This window comes from Anomalospiza imberbis, chromosome 17 (genome assembly GCF_031753505.1).
Source record: "Anomalospiza imberbis isolate Cuckoo-Finch-1a 21T00152 chromosome 17, ASM3175350v1, whole genome shotgun sequence".
Classification (NCBI taxonomy): Eukaryota; Metazoa; Chordata; class Aves; order Passeriformes; family Viduidae; genus Anomalospiza; species Anomalospiza imberbis.
Window position 1 is genome coordinate 13,858,716 of NC_089697.1, and position 18,396 is coordinate 13,877,111.

Below are 18,396 nucleotides of genomic sequence, written 5' to 3' on the forward strand. Positions count from 1 at the left end.
AGGGAAGCAGGAGCTGCTGCAGTTTGTGCAGAAACACAGCCAGGAGAAAGTGTCTCCTACCCACTGCCCATTCCCAGCTGGAGCATCACAGACTTTAGGGAGACATGAACTCTTGCCTCTAGCAGGGATTCGCCGAGTGGACCTCTCAGAGAGGCCAACACAAAATCATGGCCACTCATTGAAAGCACAAAGCACCAGCAGAAACATTTTGCAAGTCGGTGAGTCATATTTTCCTCATAAAATTGTTGAAACCATTGTGCCCAGAAACAATTAAAGATGTGAGTAGGGCTGGAAGAGTTTAGCCATAAACACAAACAGACACCGTGATTTTGTTTGTAGAGGGTGAAGGTCATTTGGCACGAGGAGCACCCTCAGCCTCAGAGAGAGGGAGCAGGAGGTGCAGTCTGTGTGTCCTGGCTGCCCAGGGGAGCCCCAGCCTGCCTGGACACTTGGTCACACCAACGTGTGTCATGGCAAACGGAGCACTGAAACAGGCCCAAACAAACCTACTCCTTTAAGCTGAAAACAATTCTGTTGTGACTTGAAGATGCATTTCTGAGAGCCGGCGTCTCAGCTGTACGAATCCCACGTGTTAAAGCCTCCCAGTCAGTGAGTCCCTGGCAGCTGGGAGCTGTGCCCAAGACCCACAAGCTCTGCAAGGCCTTGTCCAGGCTCTGTGGCTTTCCCGGTAGTTTGGTGTTCCAGTTGCCCCTGGCAATGGGCTCCTTCATTTTCTGCTGCTGTTTCTGTGCTCTGCATATGCAGCCCCTGGCTCACTGCTGTGCTCACCTTCCTGCTTTTGGGGAAGAGTAAAAGGGAGGAAGTTCCTCTGCTCCCCAGGGCATTATCCCTGGCTTTATGAGGTTTGGACACTCTGGCCTCTCAGCAGAGGTTTCAGGTTGGGAGGCAGATTAGAACTGAGCTTTGTCGGGGTCCTTATCTGATTTATTCCTACCCTAAAGGGAGGGTAGAATTTGAGATGTGTCCAGATGCTTTTTCTCAGGGGCACTTGTGTAGCTCAGCACTTTTATACAGACACTCCAGCTAGCAAACCCTCTGTTTAAACAACTGCATTTATAAGTCTTTCTTACAAATAAAATGTTTTATTGACATCCAACTTATGGTCTTCTGCTCAGGAGTGTGAAATGAGCCATAAGATTTCTAGGTCACCACAAAAAATCCATGTGCAAGTGTGTATCAAGAGGCACTGACATTGTTGGCATTATTTTGAAGGGATAACCCCTTGAATGGTGCTTTATTTAAATCCCCTTCACTCTCAGGCAGTTGGAAGACGTGCTTGTGGGTTGCTTTTGAGAGGGGCAGTGCAGTAGGGCAGGACAGGGCAGGGTCAGTGGCCTTGGGGACTCAGCTTTGGGCAGTGACAGAAAGCAAATGACCCCAGAGGGGCTGACATGATTTTGGCCATGACCATGTGAGGGCCAAGGCATCTCTGGCTTCTGCTGAATTACAACAGTGCATCTCCTGGAAATCCAGAATTACACTGCATTTATAAACACATGTGGTCAGGTCCAGGCAGTTTGGGCAATTTAGGAGTTTTGGGGGTCTGCACATTTCCCACATAGTCCTTCACATCTAGAGCTCAGTGCCACAGATTTTACTTCAGGAGCCTTCTCATAATTTCCCCTTTCTGTCCCCTGCCAAGGGTCTGCCTGGCTGTGTTTGTTCCATAGCTGAGCGCTCCAAAGGCTTTCAGTGTCAAGTTAGGCAGGCTTTAGAGCAGCTGCTCTTGCACTGTGCTCCTCCCTTGTACCCATGAACTGAGCTTCCCAGGTTAAAGAGCTGAGAAATAGATCCTGGGAATCTGGCTTAGCCTTGATGAGGGATGTGGTCAATAACCACAAGGCTATTCCTTTTATTTCTTCCTTTAACAGCTTGTTGTGCAATTACATTTTTCAGTAAGTTGCATGCTTTCTTCAGGCTAATGATCCTTTTGATGGGGTGACAGTTCACAGAGTACTGAAATCTAGAGGGAAGAATGGAAAACATTTTGAAGCTTCAGCTGTGATATGATGCAAGTCCGAGCTCTGATGAAGGGTGTTGAGGGGGATCTTTTCTGAGCAAGACAATGTAAGTGCTGTATGGTTTGGTTAAGGGGTGGGGGAGAGGCACCCGAATTTGGTGTGACAGATTTCTGTGGATCCTCCTGAGGCTGTGGAGTCCCATGGACTCTGCTCCTCTGAGCAGGGAGCTGCCTGGCCATGCCCAGCTCCTCTTGGCTTGCAAAGCAGGTGTCTGCTGGCTCTGCTGTCACTGTCACATCTTGTTCTGCAGGGTTCTGCCTGCTCTTCCCAGGTGTATTCCTGAGCTGGGCACAGCCCACAGAACAGGCAAGGAGATGGGAGTTTAAACCCAGCCCAGGGAAGGACTGAGAGGCTTCTCCTGACCAGGCAGGACCTCTGCTCCTGGAAATCCAGGACAGCCTTTGTTCCTGCTCTGGGTGATGGTCACTGCCAGTAATGCCCTGTACTTGTAGACTGGCCCAGAATTAGCAAAATCCTCTCCAATACCCTTGGGAGGTATTGAACCAGGCAGCCCCTTGCAGGCAGCCCTTCCAGGCAGGGAGGAGGTTGCTCTCCAAGTTAGTGGCCGAGCCAGCACAGAGCCTGGCACTGACTCTTCTGGGCTTGTAGTCTGGCTAATGGTAGCCACACTAAAGAGGTCGTGGCAGGCACAAGGGCTGAGTGCAGAGCTCCTCTCCAGCACCCACTCTGCTGGATTAGGAGTGTTCCTCAGAGCACATCCTGTGATGTGGGACAAACCTCTGCGTGGAGCACTCGGAGCTCCTTCTTGGAGTTTGTACTTCTCCCTCCAAACACATCCTCCAGCTTTTTGTTATACCCAGATTTACTCACTTGTGGTGTTTACATTACACCAGCTTGAGGGGGAAAGGAAGGGAATTTTTCTGTATATGAACTGTCTGGGTGATTTTCTACAGCTGCTTTGAAGGATATGTCTGTTACTTATACTGGGACTTGGATTCTGTAGACATATGGCAGGGAACACAATTCTCCAAAAAGCAAAAGAGTTTGACTGATGGAAAACAAGAGAGCAATCCAAGAGAAACCCTGCCAGAGGAGGAGCATGAACCTGAAATTTACTGTTGAAACCAGACTTCTGCCTTGGGCTTAAGCACCACACAGCCAATCCTACCACTGGCTGCAGTGTGGCTCTGCACACATGCAAGGAGCTGCTTTTGGGACCCAGCTGAGTCTGGAGCTTAAGTATTGTTCTGGCATCCGCCCTGGTTTGGAAATGCACAGGTTGGCCCCCACTCCTGAAGCACTGGGACAATTACAGGGTTTTTAAAAAGTCAGAAATGTAGAGAGCCTCTGAATTGAGGCTATTCTGGCTTTTGCATAGTGAGTTTGTAAAATCAATCAGAAATTGAAGAGGGCATGAGAGATTTCATTTTAGACTATTCAGTCCTTTATTAATTGCACCGTGGATGGCAACACAGGAAACGTGAATTGCAGACAAGTCCTTTTTTCCAATTTATTCTGCTGTGTGTTGTTTTGACTTTCCACTTCCCTGCAGCTCACCACTTGCAGCAGCACGAGAACGCCAAGAAGGTTTGGCCTCATCTGTTTTTGTGTTTTGTTGCAGGAGCCAGCGGCCTCACTGAGTGGGAGCCATGTCGGTCAAGCTCACGTTTGTGTCCCCTGGGGACGGGGGTGGGATCAGCAGGAGCTGCTCCTTCACCGGGTTCAGCACTGTGCAGAGCAGGAAACTGGGGTAAGTGACAGCAGGACAGGCCCCCGGAGCTGGGCAGCAGGCTGGCAGTGCAGTGCACCCCCCTGCCTTTCCTCCTCTGCCCCTGGAGCTGCTGAGTGCTGCGTGCCCATGGCTGAGCTCCCAGTGCTCCCAGCGCTGGGCACTGCCTGCAGGGATGGGCACTGCCTGCGGGGATGGGCACTGCCTGCAGGGATGGGCACTGCCTGCGGGGATGGGCACTGCCTGCAGGGATGGCCACTGCCTGCAGGGATGGGCACTGCCCAGCGCTGGGCACTGCCTGCGGGGATGGGCACTGCCTGCAGGGATGGGCACTGCCTGCGGGGATGGGCACTGCCCAGCGCTGGGCACTGCCTGCAGGGATGGGCACTGCCTGCGGGGATGGGCACTGCCTGCGGGGATGGGCACTGCCCAGCGCTGGGCACTGCCTGCAGGGATGGGCACTGCCTGCGGGGATGGGCACTGCCTGCGGGGATGGGCACTGCCTGCAGGGATGGGCACTGCCTGCGGGGATGGGCACTGCCTGCGGGGATGGGCACTGCCCAGCGCTGGGCACTGCCTGCAGGGATGGGCACTGCCTGCAGGGATGGGCACTGCCCAGCGCTGGGCACTGCCTGCGGGGATGGGCACTGCCTGCAGGGATGGGCACTGCCCAGCGCTGGGCACTGCCTGCAGGGATGGGCACTGCCTGCGGGGATGGGCACTGCCTGTGGGGATGGGCACTGCCTGCGGGGATGGGCACTGCCTGCAGGGATGGGCACTGCCCGCAGGGATGGGCACTGCCTGCGGGTATGGGCACTGCCTGCGGGGATGGGCACTGCCTGCAGGGATGGGCACTGCCTGCGGGTATGGGCACTGCCTGCGGGGATGGGCACTGCCCAGCGCTGGGCACTGCCTGCGGGGATGGGCACTGCCTGCAGGGATGGGCACTGCCTGCAGGGATGGGCACTGCCCAGCGCTGGGCACTGCCTGCGGGGATGGGCACTGCCCAGCGCTGGGCACTGCCCGCAGGGATGGGCACTGCCTGCGGGGATGGGCACTGCCTGCAGGGATGGGCACTGCCCAGCGCTGGGCACTGCCTGCAGGGATGGGCACTGCCTGCAGGGATGGGCACTGCCCAGCGCTGGGCACTGCCTGCAGGGATGGGCACTGCCTGCAGGGATGGGCACTGCCTGCGGGGATGGGCACTGCCTGCAGGGATGGGCACTGCCTGCGGGGATGGGCACTGCCTGCGGGGATGGGCACTGCCCAGCGCTGGGCACTGCCTGCGGGGATGGGCACTGCCTGCGGGGATGGGCACTGCCTGCGGGGATGGGCACTGCCCAGCGCTGGGCACTGCCTGCAGGGATGGGCACTGCCTGCAGGGATGGGCACTGCCTGCGGGGATGGGCACTGCCTGCGGGGATGGGCACTGCCTGCAGGAATGGGCACTGCCTGCAGGGATGGGCACTGCCTGCGGGGATGGGCAGCCTGGAAACCCCATCTCTGCTGGGAAGTGAAGGGCTGCAGCCCTTCCTGCTGCCAGCCAGGTGAGCTCTGCCTGAGCCTTCCAACAGCCACGGGAACCAAAACCCTCCTGGGCGTGCTCCTGGTGAGCCCAGACGTGGAACTGTGCCCCGGCCAAATCCTCGCGGAGCTGCTGGGGCAGAGCAGCACCGCAGGGAGGAAGGCAGCGCCCTGGCAGTGCCACAGGAGGGAAGGGAGGACCCAAACACTGCCAATTCCCTGCTCCCACAGCAGCCCGGAGCCCAGCAAGGCTGCAGCCCAGCACTCAGTCCCAGCTGGCCCCGGGAGCTGCTGAGCCATCCTGCACTGCTGGTCCCACTTTGCTTTCCACGACTCCTTGGGCAGCACTGCTCAGTGTAGGAACTGCAGCTTTTCCACTAAAAATCCTGTGCTTTTTGGGAATTTAGCAATCCCCGTAAATCCCTGTAGATCTTGAGTGCTTTTAGAAGATATGACCTTTAAATGGAAAATTAATACAATCTCTGACGGCCAGTGCATGCTAGAGCAATAACAAAGGGAATCATTTGGCAGCATCATATAGAAGTACTGGGTGTGTGCCTCAGGAGTGCTGCACTCAAAAAAATCCTGCTGTGTATCAGTAAAATACCTGACTCAGGGAATGAAATATCCTTTCAGAGAACCAGATGACTGAATTAAACTTTTGGTTAAACACAGCCTGGTAAAGTAAGAGCAAAAAATGAAATCCCTCTATGATTGTGATGCATCTGAGGAGTGTTTAATTTGAATAAATTAATTTGTTGGTGAAAGTGAAAATTAATGTTACTCCAGCAAAGATCAGATGTCTAAAATCACACCAACTGCTAGGATCTGGAGAAAAACTCTGTCAGACTGTACAGAAAAGCTCTGTCAGATTATACAGGAAAGCTCTGTCAGACTGTACAGAAAAACTCAGACTGTACAGGAAAGCTCTGTCAGATTGTACTGAAAAGCTCTGTCAGACTGTACAGGAAAGATCTGTCAGACTGTACAGGAAAACCCTGTCAGATTGTACAGAAAAGCTCTGTCAGACTGTACAGAAAAACCCTGTCATATTGTACAGAAAACCTCTGTCAGACTGTACAGAAAAACCCTGTCATATTGTACAGAAAAGCTCTGTCAGATTGTACAGGAAAGCTCTGTCAGACTGTACAGAAAAGCTCTGTCATATTGTACAGGAAAGCTCTGTCAGATTGTACAGGAAAGCTCTGTCAGACTGTACAGAAAAGCTCTGTCATATTGTACAGGAAAGCTCTGTCAGATTGTACAGGAAAGCTCTGTCAGATTGTACAGGAAAGCTCTGTCAGATTGTACAGAAAATCTCTGTCAGACTGTACAGAAAAACCCTGTCAGACTGTACAGAAAAGCTCTGTCAGACTGTACAGAAAAGATCTGTCAGACTGTACAGAAAAGCTCTGTCATATTGTACAGAAAAACCCTGTCATATTGTACAGAAAAGCTCTGTCAGAGTGTACAGAAAAGCTCTGTCAGACTGTACAGGAAAGCTCTGTCAGATTGTACAGGAAAGCTCTGTCAGACTGTACGGAAAAACCCTGTCAGATTGAAGCTCAGGCTTGAGCTGCAGTCAGAGCAGGAGTCCTGCAGGAAAGGTTCTACAGGAGCAGGGCTGAGCAGCTGTTGGTCCAAGGGACACAGCCCAGCAGGGTCCCCTTGCTCCAGACAGAATAATTCACACATCCCTTAGGGCTATCCTCCTAGCTGCAAAGCTTTCCTGACCAAGTGCCTCTCTTTAAGCCCTTCTATGATGTTGTTTTTCAATATTTGAGTGTTTAGACAGACAGTTCTGTTCAGGAATCACTGCAATAAGGAAGATTTCTGTCCTAGACACTCAGTCACAGCCCAGTGAGCATGAGAGCCTGCCCTGGCATAGACCAGAAATTTTTAAATCACCCTTTCCTAACTTATCTCTCCCTCAGGCACTGTTGCAAAACCCAGCAGGAGCTCGCAGGGGCCCTGTGCAAGGTCTGTCCAAGGATGACACACAAATCAGGCCCACATGGACATTCTTCTGCAGATGCTAAATATACTTTTGCTTTTCTTTAGCAACTTCCCCTTGGGTCTCTCAGTCAGACACGATTTTGTATTTCCCCACCACGGTCTCCACAGGAAGTAAATGTTATTACTGTTATCTGTAAAGTGGGAAATCTGATCCTGAAATTACCAGGTTCACGAGGGAAAGCAGCATGAGAACATCCAGCTTTTAGCTACTGGCTCTCCAGGCCATGTCAGCTCCTTCACTTTTGTATGAAATGTATGGAAATGGGATTAACAGCACCAGGGCTCAGATGGGCTGCAGCTAGTGGGAGAGAAGGGGGAGTGGGAAATCCCAGCCTCCCCGTGTGCAGGACTGAGATGCTGCACAAGGGAAGTCACTTCCAGAATTCAGGATCTGCACTCCAAAAATCTGAAGGTCAATTCCACAATGAAACAAAACCCAGGAGTATTTGGGTTTTTAATTTCAAAATTAATTTTGATTTGGGCTTTTAATTTCAAAACAGAATTATCTTGTCTCTTCTATTTGGTGTCTGCTAATTAGAGTAGTCTAGAGATTGGAATTAGATGCTATTTCTTCTTAGCTTGAAGGAATTTTAAGCAAAGAGCATTCTAGGAGACTCTTTCAATTGCTCTTATTGGTCAGAATGCCCCTTCCAGTGTTATTCCTGTTGAAACTCTCTCACTTTGCATGGAATTCCCAAAGATACATTATCATAGTAAAGAAAAGTGATATTAATGTGAGGTTCTAATGTAACAGTTATGTTCCTTGTTGTAGGTAACCTGAGCTCCAAACGGTTTGTTTAATTAACACCTTCCATTAAAGTATCATAAAAACCCAAGATATTCCGTGGTGTGAAGAAATTAAGTGTCCAGCAATGTTTGGCAACCCCCGGTTTGTCAGACTTTTTTGCAGAACAGGTGTTAAAAACTGGAGTTAAGTGGCAATTTAGGCCAAGATAATTAAAGCAGGTACTCAAGGGCTTCTCCAACAGGACTAGGGACAGCTCTCAGGTGTGCTGGGCGTGGGCTGTAATCACCCACACAATCATCTGCCACTGAAAGCAGCCACTGGGTAACTGCTGAGCCTGATGGAGTTGGTAATTTCTCCAGGTGAGTAGAATTTAGGATGGAAACTGTCGAGAAGGTAGAAAGCTTTTCAGAGAGCAGCTGGCTGGTTTGGCTGGCTTTGGGAGATGGGAAACTTCTCCAGGTAACATTATTTTAGAGGCTTTACTTCAAGGGATTATTAACAAACCTATGTAAAAATAGCCTAGATTTAGGGGAGGATTTAGAGAGAGGTAAGCCAGGCAGGAATTATTTGCAGAGAGCTCATTTTCTGCTTTAAAGGTGTTTCTTACTGATGGTTCAGGGTGTTCTAACTCCTTAGGGTGGCACAAAAAAGTCTGTGTGGGGGACTTCCTGTAGAAACAATATTTAACTTTGAGTTTGCAGTTGCTTATAAAAGTAATTAACAGAGGTGTTAGATGCTGAAAAAAAGCCCCTTGATAATGGTATCTTGTGTGCAGTCTGGGCCTGGCTTTTGGAAATGAGTAGTGCTCTGAGCCTGGGTTTAAATGGCTGGAGAGTGCAGGCCAGGGAGCAGCAGCTCCTGAAGGCTCTTTAGGGGAGCTGTGCCCCGTGGAGCTGGAGCAGTCACAGGTTTGGTGCCTGGCTTGCAGGTGGGCTCAGAGGGGGCTGTGCTGGGCTCGGGGGTGACCCGGGCTGCGGGCAGCAGCCCTGTCCTGCTGGGCACACAGAGCCAGCTCTCTGGGGTTTCTCTTGCTGCCAGGGCGCTCCCAGGCGCCCAAGAACTTGGTGATTTTTGGGTGAGCGTGTATGGGATTGGTAGAACTGTACCCTGAAGCTGTGTGCCTCAGGCACCTCAGGGCTCCCAGGTGATGGGCTTTGCACCTTCCCTGAATTTCCTTTCTCTTCCTACAGCAAGTCCCTCAGCAGAAGCTCAGTGAGATCAAGGATGTCACTGAAGCCCCCCAAGGCCTATAATTCCCTGCAGAAGGGGGCACTCATCTGGGATCCAAAGCCACTGCAGGTGAAGAAAATTTTTGAAGCTTTGAAGAAAGGACTTAAGTAAGGACTTTTTCAATATTGTCATTTGCCCTACCTAGTCCTGCTGCTGCCGTCGGTGTGGTGGCACTGTGCTCTGTGTGCACCGGGCATCCCTGAACCCGTGTGGTGATGCCCCACGCCTGGACCGTGTCAAAGCAATCTCGCTCGCTCAGTCTGCCTGCGAGCACAGGGCCCTGCTGTTCTGTGAGCTCCTGGTTTGTCTGAAAAGTGACAGCGAGCCCTGCCCGTCTCCTGGCGAGCAGCTGAGGGTGGGCATGGGGCAGCCAGGCCTGGGGAGTGATGGGCACAGAGGTCCTGGAGCGGGGACTGTCTGGAGCTCGCTCTGGCTCAAAAAGCTGACTTAAAACCGCGTCTGAAAGTGAGGGTGTGCCCTGCAAAGGCAGAGTGGGGAGGCTGCTCATCAAGCACTTCTGTTCTCCTTGTGCTAATTCCTGAACTAATTACAGAGTCAGCTGTTCTGGGAGGGTGTTGGGATGGGTCTTTTGGGTTTTTTCTTTTTCTTTCTCTCCCTCCTTTAATACAATTAAACGCTGAAGTTCAAAATAACTCCGTGGTCTCTGGGTGTCTTGTAAGGCAAAGGTCTAAGCAGGCTCACCTGAAAACTTCAGCTTTTTGATTTCCCAGAATGTTCTGAGTCTGTTATCACAGGAACTTCATTTACAGCCTGCAGCTGCTATCAGAAGATAAAATACCTTTCCCTGGATTTGTGAGCCCTGGAGCTCTTTGTGCTGGTACCCTCCTGACAGTTCCTGCAGTGTGTTACTGCTGTCCTCCACATTTGGCTACTGTACTCATTTTGGTCATAGTTTGTTTTCTTAAGCAAAGAACATCAAATGCACTGTAGTGACACTTTATAAAGTCAGATATGTCACCTTTTTAGTCCCATAAAAGACTATGAAGTCTTCGCCCTAAAAATATCCACCAATGTCTTATTAGAGGATTTAGATTTTAAAGAAACAAGGAAACCAAATGTTTTTGCAGAGCTGAGAATTGATCTGAGCTTAGGGAGGAGAAGCTGTAAAGTGGGTCAGAATTTGTTCCCAGTTCTGCAGCGAGTGCCACATGAGCAGCCTCCTGCCAGCAGTGAGTGCTGACTAATTGACTGAAGCAACCTACAGAAAACAACTGTATCAAATAGCAATGCAGAGGCCAAATTTTAACTAAATGCAGACTAAGTCCACTCGGTGCTGGAGTGACTTGAGTTTTCAGTGCAGAACATATTTTACGTGCCTGTTTCTTCATAGCTGTAGAAAATACCTCTTTATTCTGTTAACCATCTGGCTGCCATTCCATCAGGCTGGTAATTCTAACACACTTAAAGCTAAAAGTGATGAAGCTTTTCTGAAAGATGTCTTGGGGGACCTGGTTTTGGAACAGCGAGAAAATGAAATGCATCAAAGCGAATGTGAGGGAGTGTAGCTGTCCAAAATGAAGTAATTTTGAGTGCTCGGAGACAGTGTCTAGAATGTAGTGTTTACCTGGTGATTCTGGTCCCTTTTAAACATTGAAGGAAAAAGTTACCTAAGTCTGCTCTGTATTGAAAGCAAAGTTGGAGGAGTCCCAGCTGAAAAGGTTTCAGGCCCTGTGGAAAGTCCAAAGGCACAGTCCATGCGTGCAAGCACCTCTGGAGGAGCCAACTGGCACCTAGTGCTTCACACCTTGCAAAATAGATCTCATCCTGGAAAAAGGATGAAGAAATTGCCTTAACACGGCCTTCAGCTCTGTTTGCTAAAGCCCTGAGCAGCATCTGCCCCCCTTACCTGGGCAGGGCTCCTGGGAGCTGGGCTTGCAGTGCAGGTGCTCCATGTGGACAGCCTCTGCCTCTCTGAGGTGAGGTGGGGCTGGCTGTGAGCTCCTGCTCCTCCTCAGTCACTGTCAGCAGAGCCTTCCCCAGCAAATGAACCTTTCTGCTGCCTTACAGCAGAGGGTCAGGTAGGAGCAGCTAGAGAAACCTGGGAGGGAGATCCATGAGTTAAGAGTCTGCTAGAAGTTGATGTTCTCCTCCTCCATCGCTTGTAACGTTCTGCTGAAACAGCTCCCAGAGAATCTCTAATGAACGCTCCAGGATCTGACATGGGCTTCCTTTCTCCCCAGTGAATACCTGGAAGCACATCAGGCTGAGCTGGATTATCTCTCTGGCCGGCACAAAGACACAAAAAGGAACTCTAGATTGGTAAGGTGTTTTCAATGTTCCATACTTCAATAAAAACCACAGAAGCGGGTGCTTTCTCCCACCTGGGACTCCCAGGGGCTTTGCAGTTAGAACACTGAGGTGGGATCCAGCAGAGCAGCACGATCAGAAGTGTCCTAAGCAAGGTGGTCCCAGATGCGAGACTTTACCTTGAAATTTCCCACTTTCAATACCCAGCAGTTCTCTTCAGATTGTGTTCGTTTTCTGGGCTGTATCTCCTTGTGTCTGCTCGCTGACCAGTGTTTGTAATATTAATTTTGTGTAATTTAGGATGCTCCTAGTGAGTCTTGCAGTACATATGAAAGTATCATTGGGGGTACAAATCCAGGTGCTCTCCTCTTCAGCCTGTGCCATTTCTCTTTCAGGCTTTCTACTACGACCTGGACAAGGTAAGGCTGTTGGGGATGGGATGGAATGTTGTAAATAGAGGAAAATGGGTGATTTTCTGTCTGCTGTGTTACCTAATGACATTTGGGAAAAAATTTCTTACGTCCCTTTCTCTCTCGCTCCCCTCCTGAAAAGCAAATCCGCTCTGTGGAGAGGTACATCAGGAAACTGGAGTTTCACATCAGCAAGGTGAGCGTTTATACCGTGTACCTGTAAGGCTCCCACTGCTTTGTAAGTGATCCATCCATGGAAAACACTCTGATTATAATCCATCTGAAGGGGAGGCTGCTGGGGACTTGCTAAAAGCTGTGGCCACTCTTTTTACAGCAGGAGGGGGTTTTTATTTATTTATTTTCCTGAATGGCTCTATTCAGGCTGAATGTTGGGCACGACCCAACCTGAGCTTTCCTGTGAAACCAGTTTGCATTTTCTGCCAGTTTATTCAGAAAATGCTGCTCTGGGAAGCCTGCTGTGTTCTCCCCCCTTCCCACGAGGGGCCACAGGGCAGTTCTGTGTCTGCTGCCTGCCAGGGCTTCCAGAGGCTGGGCACAGCCAGCACTGCAGGGCTTCAGTCTGTGTTCGGGGAACTGCTTTCCTGCTCTGCTATTTTTGTGAGCAAAGTGTTACTCTGCTTCTTGTCTTCTACTCTGGAGAAGACAGAGCTGCTTGCATTCCTGGAAAAAGCATGGGATATCGAGGAGCAAAGTGTAAAATGCAGGAGCTGCAGCATCCTGCAGTCTCTGACAGAGGGATCTGGGTTGGTTGTTGGGTTTTTTTTGCCAGGAAACACTGCTGATGTTCCTTCCCAAAGCTATGCCAGGGTAACTCCAGTGCCTTCTTCCCGTGTCCCAAAGGTAGAAGAACTCTATGAAGCTTATTGCATCCAGTGCAGGCTGCGGGACGGGGCCACCAACATGAAACAGGCCTTCTCCCTGTCCCCTGCCACCAAAGCCTCCAGGGAGAGCCTGGTGGAGCTCTACAAGAACGTCCAGGAGTGCACAGAGGTAGGAGATCCTTCACACTCCTAACCAGGACCTGCCTGCTCCTTCACAGGCATCTGCTGGCAGCTGCTGCTGGCTTTTGTTAATGTGTGGGTTAAAAGCTTAACGTGTGTGACTGAAATACAGGCACACTGTATGAAAATCCTTGGTGCTGGGGTCTCTCATGGCTTCCACTGGGAGTGTGGGATGAGAATTGAAGGGATAAGCTGTGCTATTTTTACAAAGCCGGTAATGGAGGGTAACTGACAGTGATGAGTCAAGGAGTTCCACTCTTCTGTGGCAGGTTTGCGGTTGTACAGAACCCATTCATGTTACTTTTGTCTGCCTTTACTGGTGAAAATGTTTGTGTGTCCTTTGGAAAAAAAAAAATAAACTAAGTCCTTTAAAAGAAACAGCATGTGTGGGAAGCAGCTCCTCTGCAGTGCTGGTGACTGTGCAGTGTTTCTTTCAGGACATGTGCTTCATAGAGGGGGCTCTGGAGGTGCACTTGGGAGAGTTTCATGTGAAGATGAAAGGTAGGTTCCTTTCTCCTTTCCTCATTCACTGATTTGGGATTTCATTGGTTTGGGGTTTCTGGGTAGCCATCTGATGCACTGAGAGTCCAGGTACTCAGAGAGACCTTGGACAGAACTCTGGTTTTGCTCCAGTGCTATAAAACAGACCTGCCATGGCATTTTGTATTTGAACACAAAGCTGACACGCTTTCTTTTTTCACCTCAATTTAATGTTGTCCTTTTAGGAGTGTGCTGGGCTGGTAGTGCAGCTTCTGCACAGAGCTGGGGACAAAAGGGAGAGTTCCCCAGAGGGTCACTTGATTTATTGCAGGCTGAGGTGTTGGGGGCTTTGTGGAGCTCTACAAACACTGGGAGTTTTCCTTCTCTTTGCAGGACTGGTGGGCTTTGCTCGTCTCTGCCCAGGAGACCAGTATGAGGTGCAGTATGCGACTTACCTGTGCATTTGTCCTTTTTCCCTGGAGTGGGAGTGCAGGGCAGCACAGGGGGCAGGGGTGGAAGGTGTAGGAGCAGAGCAGGAGGCAGGCTGTGACAAGCCAGGCTCTGTGGTGAGGAGAGCAGAGCATTGGCACTCTCTGTGCCCCGGGAGGCTGGGCAGGGACAGGGGGGACTGGATGTGATTTGGGTGTTATGGGAGGGTTTAAATGCTGCCAGAGGTTGCCTACCAAACCCAGCTGCCAGGGCTTGCCCTTCAGAGCTGCCCTGGAATCAAACAGCAGGGGCTGCCTGTTTCCTGGAAGCTTGCCCTTGGCATGATGTGAATGCACCCAGTGTCTCCCTGGGTGCTCTCCTGTCCTCACCTTTCCCAGGGAATTCCAGCAGTGAATTCTGTGCCTGGCACCTCAGCACCACCCCAGCTGCAGGGCAGTGTGCTCTGGGCTCTTCCCCAGTGCCTGGACCTGCCTTTGGGTGCTTTTCAGGGTTTAGAACCTGCTCCCCCGTTCCTGTCTCCAATTTTCTGCTCTGTCCAGGGCCCAGTGGGCAGGGGAATGGCTTTGCTTCTGTGGGCCTGGGACCTGTGGGCTGAAGGGAATGGTCTGGGACATGCTGGCCCAACACCCTTTCCTCTGTGGTTTCCAGGTGTTCGTGCGACTGGGGCGCCAAAAGTGGAGGCTGAAAGGCAAAATTGAGACTGATGACAGCCAAACATGGGATGAGGAAGAAAAGATTTTTATACCCAATCTGCACGAGAAGTTTGAAATCAAGGTGTGGTGTATAATGGTTGGATTGGAAGCAGTGGGTTAACAGGTCTTCTGTTACTTCCCTCTTAGGCTACCAAGGGTTTCTCAAAATTCTGAGGTAGTTTTCTTTTTCTAACTGTGTAAAAAATGGAAGTTAATCCATGCTCTGCCTAGTGAAGGGACATTACTTCTGATTTTCCTTCGGCACGAGTAACTGCATTAGTCCATCTGCTTTCCCATGCTCTGGGATATGTGGCTGTGTTTAGGGTTTTTTGTTTGCTGTTTTTTTAAAGAACTCCTGGATCAATATCTGGGGATTTCTAGGACGCAGCCTGGATGTGGAGACACAGATGTGCATGTAGATATTGTCCTTGTCCCCCACGTGGCTGTTGGCTACCTGCAGTACTGCTCTCTGTAGGAGGACAGAAATTCCTGTGTGGAAAGCCCAGCCGTGGTGCTGGCAGGTGGGCTCAGCTCTGGGCAGCACTGCCTGGCAGCGCTCACGGGCTGGCCCTGCCAGCCTGCAGGGAGCTGAGGCTGGAGGCTGTGCTGGATTCTGTCCTACTGGGAGACTGTGCCAGGGCAGCCTTTGGGCCCTGGCAGGCTGTTAGAGCAGCTCCTGCAGGGCTGCCCTGCCCTGCCCTGCCCTGGCAGCAGCAGCCACAGCTGGCTTACACAGGAGACTCTCCCTGGCACCTTGCCTTTGCACATGGGTTTATGAGGTGGTGTTCTGCTTCCACTGCACAGTGAGGATCAGGTGAGAAGCTAATTTAGGTCCCTGTTTTACTCTAACTGCTGTGAAAACTCGTCTCGCTTTGTGTGGCAGTGACAGTTTTACTCTTTTTGGTGCTCTCTCAGCTGATGCGAGCCACTGGCAAACGTCCTCCTCCCCTCCTGCTCTTTCCACTTAGTGCTCCATGCTCGTTGCCCAGTGCAAGCACAGAGCAGGTTTACAGCAGTAAAAGCTGTACAGCTGGGGGTGTCCCCAGCTCCTGAAGCCCTCCCCTCGTGGGGACAGTGGCTCACAGCTTTGGTGGCGCAGAGCTGTGTCAGGGCGGGTTTGCCGTGGGCCCGGAGCAGATCTGACCCGGGCTGTTCTCCTCCCTGTGCAGGTGGTTTGGGGTTGCCTGCTGAGCTGGAGCCAGGTCTGTTTGTGTCTCTGCAGGTGACAGAGCTGCGAGGCTTGGCCACGATCCTGGTGGGGGTGGTGACGTGTGACAGCATCAACTTCTTCAGCACCAAGCCCCAGGCCATCGTGGTGGACATCACCGAGCTGGGCACCATCAAGCTGCGGCTGGAGGTCCTCTGGAAGTAAGTACAGCCTCAGGCAGCAGCAGCAGCAGCTAGAAAACCACGATGGGAAATGATGCAGGGCTCCCAGGTGTGTCCCTGAGCTGCATTCAACATCGTGGTCCCCTTTCTGTCCGAGAGCAGGGTAGAGAGCAGCCCCGTGCTCCCTCACAGCCAGCCCTGGGCAGGAGCTGGTGCTGGGAGCAGGCAGGGGACGGGACAGAAGCTGTTCCTGTGACCTTCCAGCTCTTCCTTGGTGTCACCACAGCCATGGCACCTCAGCAGTGGCCCGACTTGGCTCTCTGCTCCTCACAAGGAGCATTCCATCTGCCTCCAGGCAATGTGTGTGTGTCCGCAGAACACTGAAAATGGCTTAAAGGTGATGAAATGAAACTGAAAGTAGCAGTTTCTGGGCACAATGAAAAAAATATACAGCCGAAGTTTTAGGACAGTCATTGTCACCAAGATGTGATCTGTTAAAAAACAGTTTTCCCAAAGGCTTGGAAAAAACAGTTTTCCCAAAGGCTTGGCACCTTTGTATGTGCACTGTGTAGTTATGAGTACAAGGCTGTTTGTGCACTCCAGGGAAGCTGCTCACAGATGTATTTTAAATAGCTGAGCATTGTCACGGTGCCTGTGATTTGTTAAATCGTTTTATATTTTAAATCTGTAATTTGATTTTTGTAGTGGACTACTGCTGTTATTAAAAGTAAATTCTCACTGTTGTGGATGGTGCAGTGGCACTTATTCCTCTCTCCAGACTCCCCAGCCCAGGGTTTTGAGGTAGTTCTGTTATTTCTGCTTTATGGCACTGGTGTCCCACACGGAGAGATCCAGCTGCAACAAATCAAGGCTTTCTAACCTGTTTCCATTTGCCCTTGTCCAGGATTGCAGCAGCCCCTCAGTGAGGTGCCCAGTGACACTCTGCCCTGGTCCCTCTGCACGTGGCTCTCTGCAGCCTGGGCTCTCCCAGCCCTGCAGAGCCCAGAGCCCTCTGAACACCCCTTGGTGTCAGGAGCTCCCCGAAAGGCCCCTGTGACCTGTGCAGGCTCTCAGCAGGAGAATCAAACAGCTCTGGTTCCATGGCTGGGGAAGGAAGAGCTTTACTGATCCAGTGCCATTTTCTGAGTGTTCTTTGTGTGTGCTGTGGTTCTTGACACTTGTACCTGCAGCTGGGCTGAAAAGGTTTCTCAGCCACAGCTCCTGAAAATTATTTTCAAGCATAAATTGCTTGAAGTCAGTAAGAATTAAACTCACCTTGGCAGAGTTTTGCCTGCCCCTGTTTATGATGCTTTTTCCTCCTGAGATCTGACAGTGGCCACAGTAAATGGAGTTTATGGTCTGGAAGAAATCACTTCTCTCTTCTTGTGACCCCCAGCAGTGGCAGTGCCAGGCAGAGTCCTTCATTCACACTGCTGGATCTACTCCCTTCCTGTCCTCACTGTCAGGAACTTCAGAATTAACCATGCACACAAGCTGCTCCTACAAAAGAGCTGGATGAGGAGAGCCCCCTCCTATTCTGGGCTATTGCACAGCTCCTCCTAACCTGAATCTCCCCAGCACATTGTATTTGGGGCAGAGCTTGGCAGGAAACTCCGTCCCAGCGCTGCCGTCTCCGTCTCTGGCTGCAGTCTCCAGCTCAGAGTGCAGCTTTGGGCTGGCAGGAGGAGCACATCCGTGGGATTTGGGACAGCATCACACAGCCCTGGAGCTGGCAGCAGCTGAGCTGGGAGAGGGCTGCTGGTGACTCATTGTCTTGGGGAGTTAATCCCCCCTTGGAATTTCTCAGCCACCAGAGCCCCGGCTCTGTGTCTCTGCTGTGTTTAAGTTTTGTGGGAAGGGTTGGGGTCCCACCAAGTGGAGTCTCCAGAGCTCCTCTGTGCAGAGCTGGCCTCTCCTCTCTGACAGTCTCTTTGCTGGGGCTGTTTACAGAAGAGAGAAGCTGTGTGGTGATAACTCAGGGTGTTTCTGTTTTCAGAGATAGAGCACTCATAATAACAGCTGCTTTTCCCTCTGATTTAAGAGTAACTAAACAAATCCATCTCATTTACTCGAAGTTCCCTGAGAGGCAATTTTTCAGTCTAGACCTGCTTTGTGAGAAATCCAAATGTAGATCTCTCTTCTGCTTCTAAATGTACATTTTCTTTAAATAGGCCTCTGGTCTTCTGGGCTCAAACAAAAAGTGCCTTCAGCTCCTTTATAGATTGTGCCATGAGGAGTGTGAATGAGCTTGGGCCGTTGCAGAACGGCTTTGTTGGCCAGTTTGGCAAAAGGCTTTGGGTTTTTTGCCAACCTAAACAGCAGTCTGAATTCTGTGTCTCACATGCAGGATAAAGAGAGAGCTGTATTCTCCTTGCAGAGCTCCAGTAGTGCCCTGCATTGGGAGCCAGGGGCACCATCCAGTCAGAACCACCCTGGTGGCTCTGCTTTGAGCACTGCTGGACTGGCTCACAAGGGCTCCTGGAGCAGGGGGACAA

General features: G+C 51.1%; 1 protein-coding gene across 7 annotated transcripts in view; it reads left to right on the forward strand.

Moving 5' to 3' along the window:
* RIPOR3 (RIPOR family member 3) overlaps nucleotides 1-18,396 on the forward strand; it is a 207,959-nt gene that overhangs the window by 177,390 nt on the left and 12,173 nt on the right. For 2 of the 7 annotated variants that reach the window (XM_068208086.1, XM_068208087.1), the window contains exons 2-11: nucleotides 3,625-3,753; nucleotides 9,211-9,357; nucleotides 11,452-11,530; nucleotides 11,914-11,937; nucleotides 12,071-12,124; nucleotides 12,790-12,939; nucleotides 13,388-13,451; nucleotides 13,824-13,867; nucleotides 14,529-14,654; nucleotides 15,795-15,940. In XM_068208086.1, coding sequence (XP_068064187.1) covers nucleotides 3,653-3,753; nucleotides 9,211-9,357; nucleotides 11,452-11,530; nucleotides 11,914-11,937; nucleotides 12,071-12,124; nucleotides 12,790-12,939; nucleotides 13,388-13,451; nucleotides 13,824-13,867; nucleotides 14,529-14,654; nucleotides 15,795-15,940 — 935 coding nt within the window. In that variant the 5' untranslated portion in view covers nucleotides 3,625-3,652. The other 5 variants (XM_068208091.1, XM_068208088.1, XM_068208092.1 and 2 more) reach the window with 5 other exon arrangements.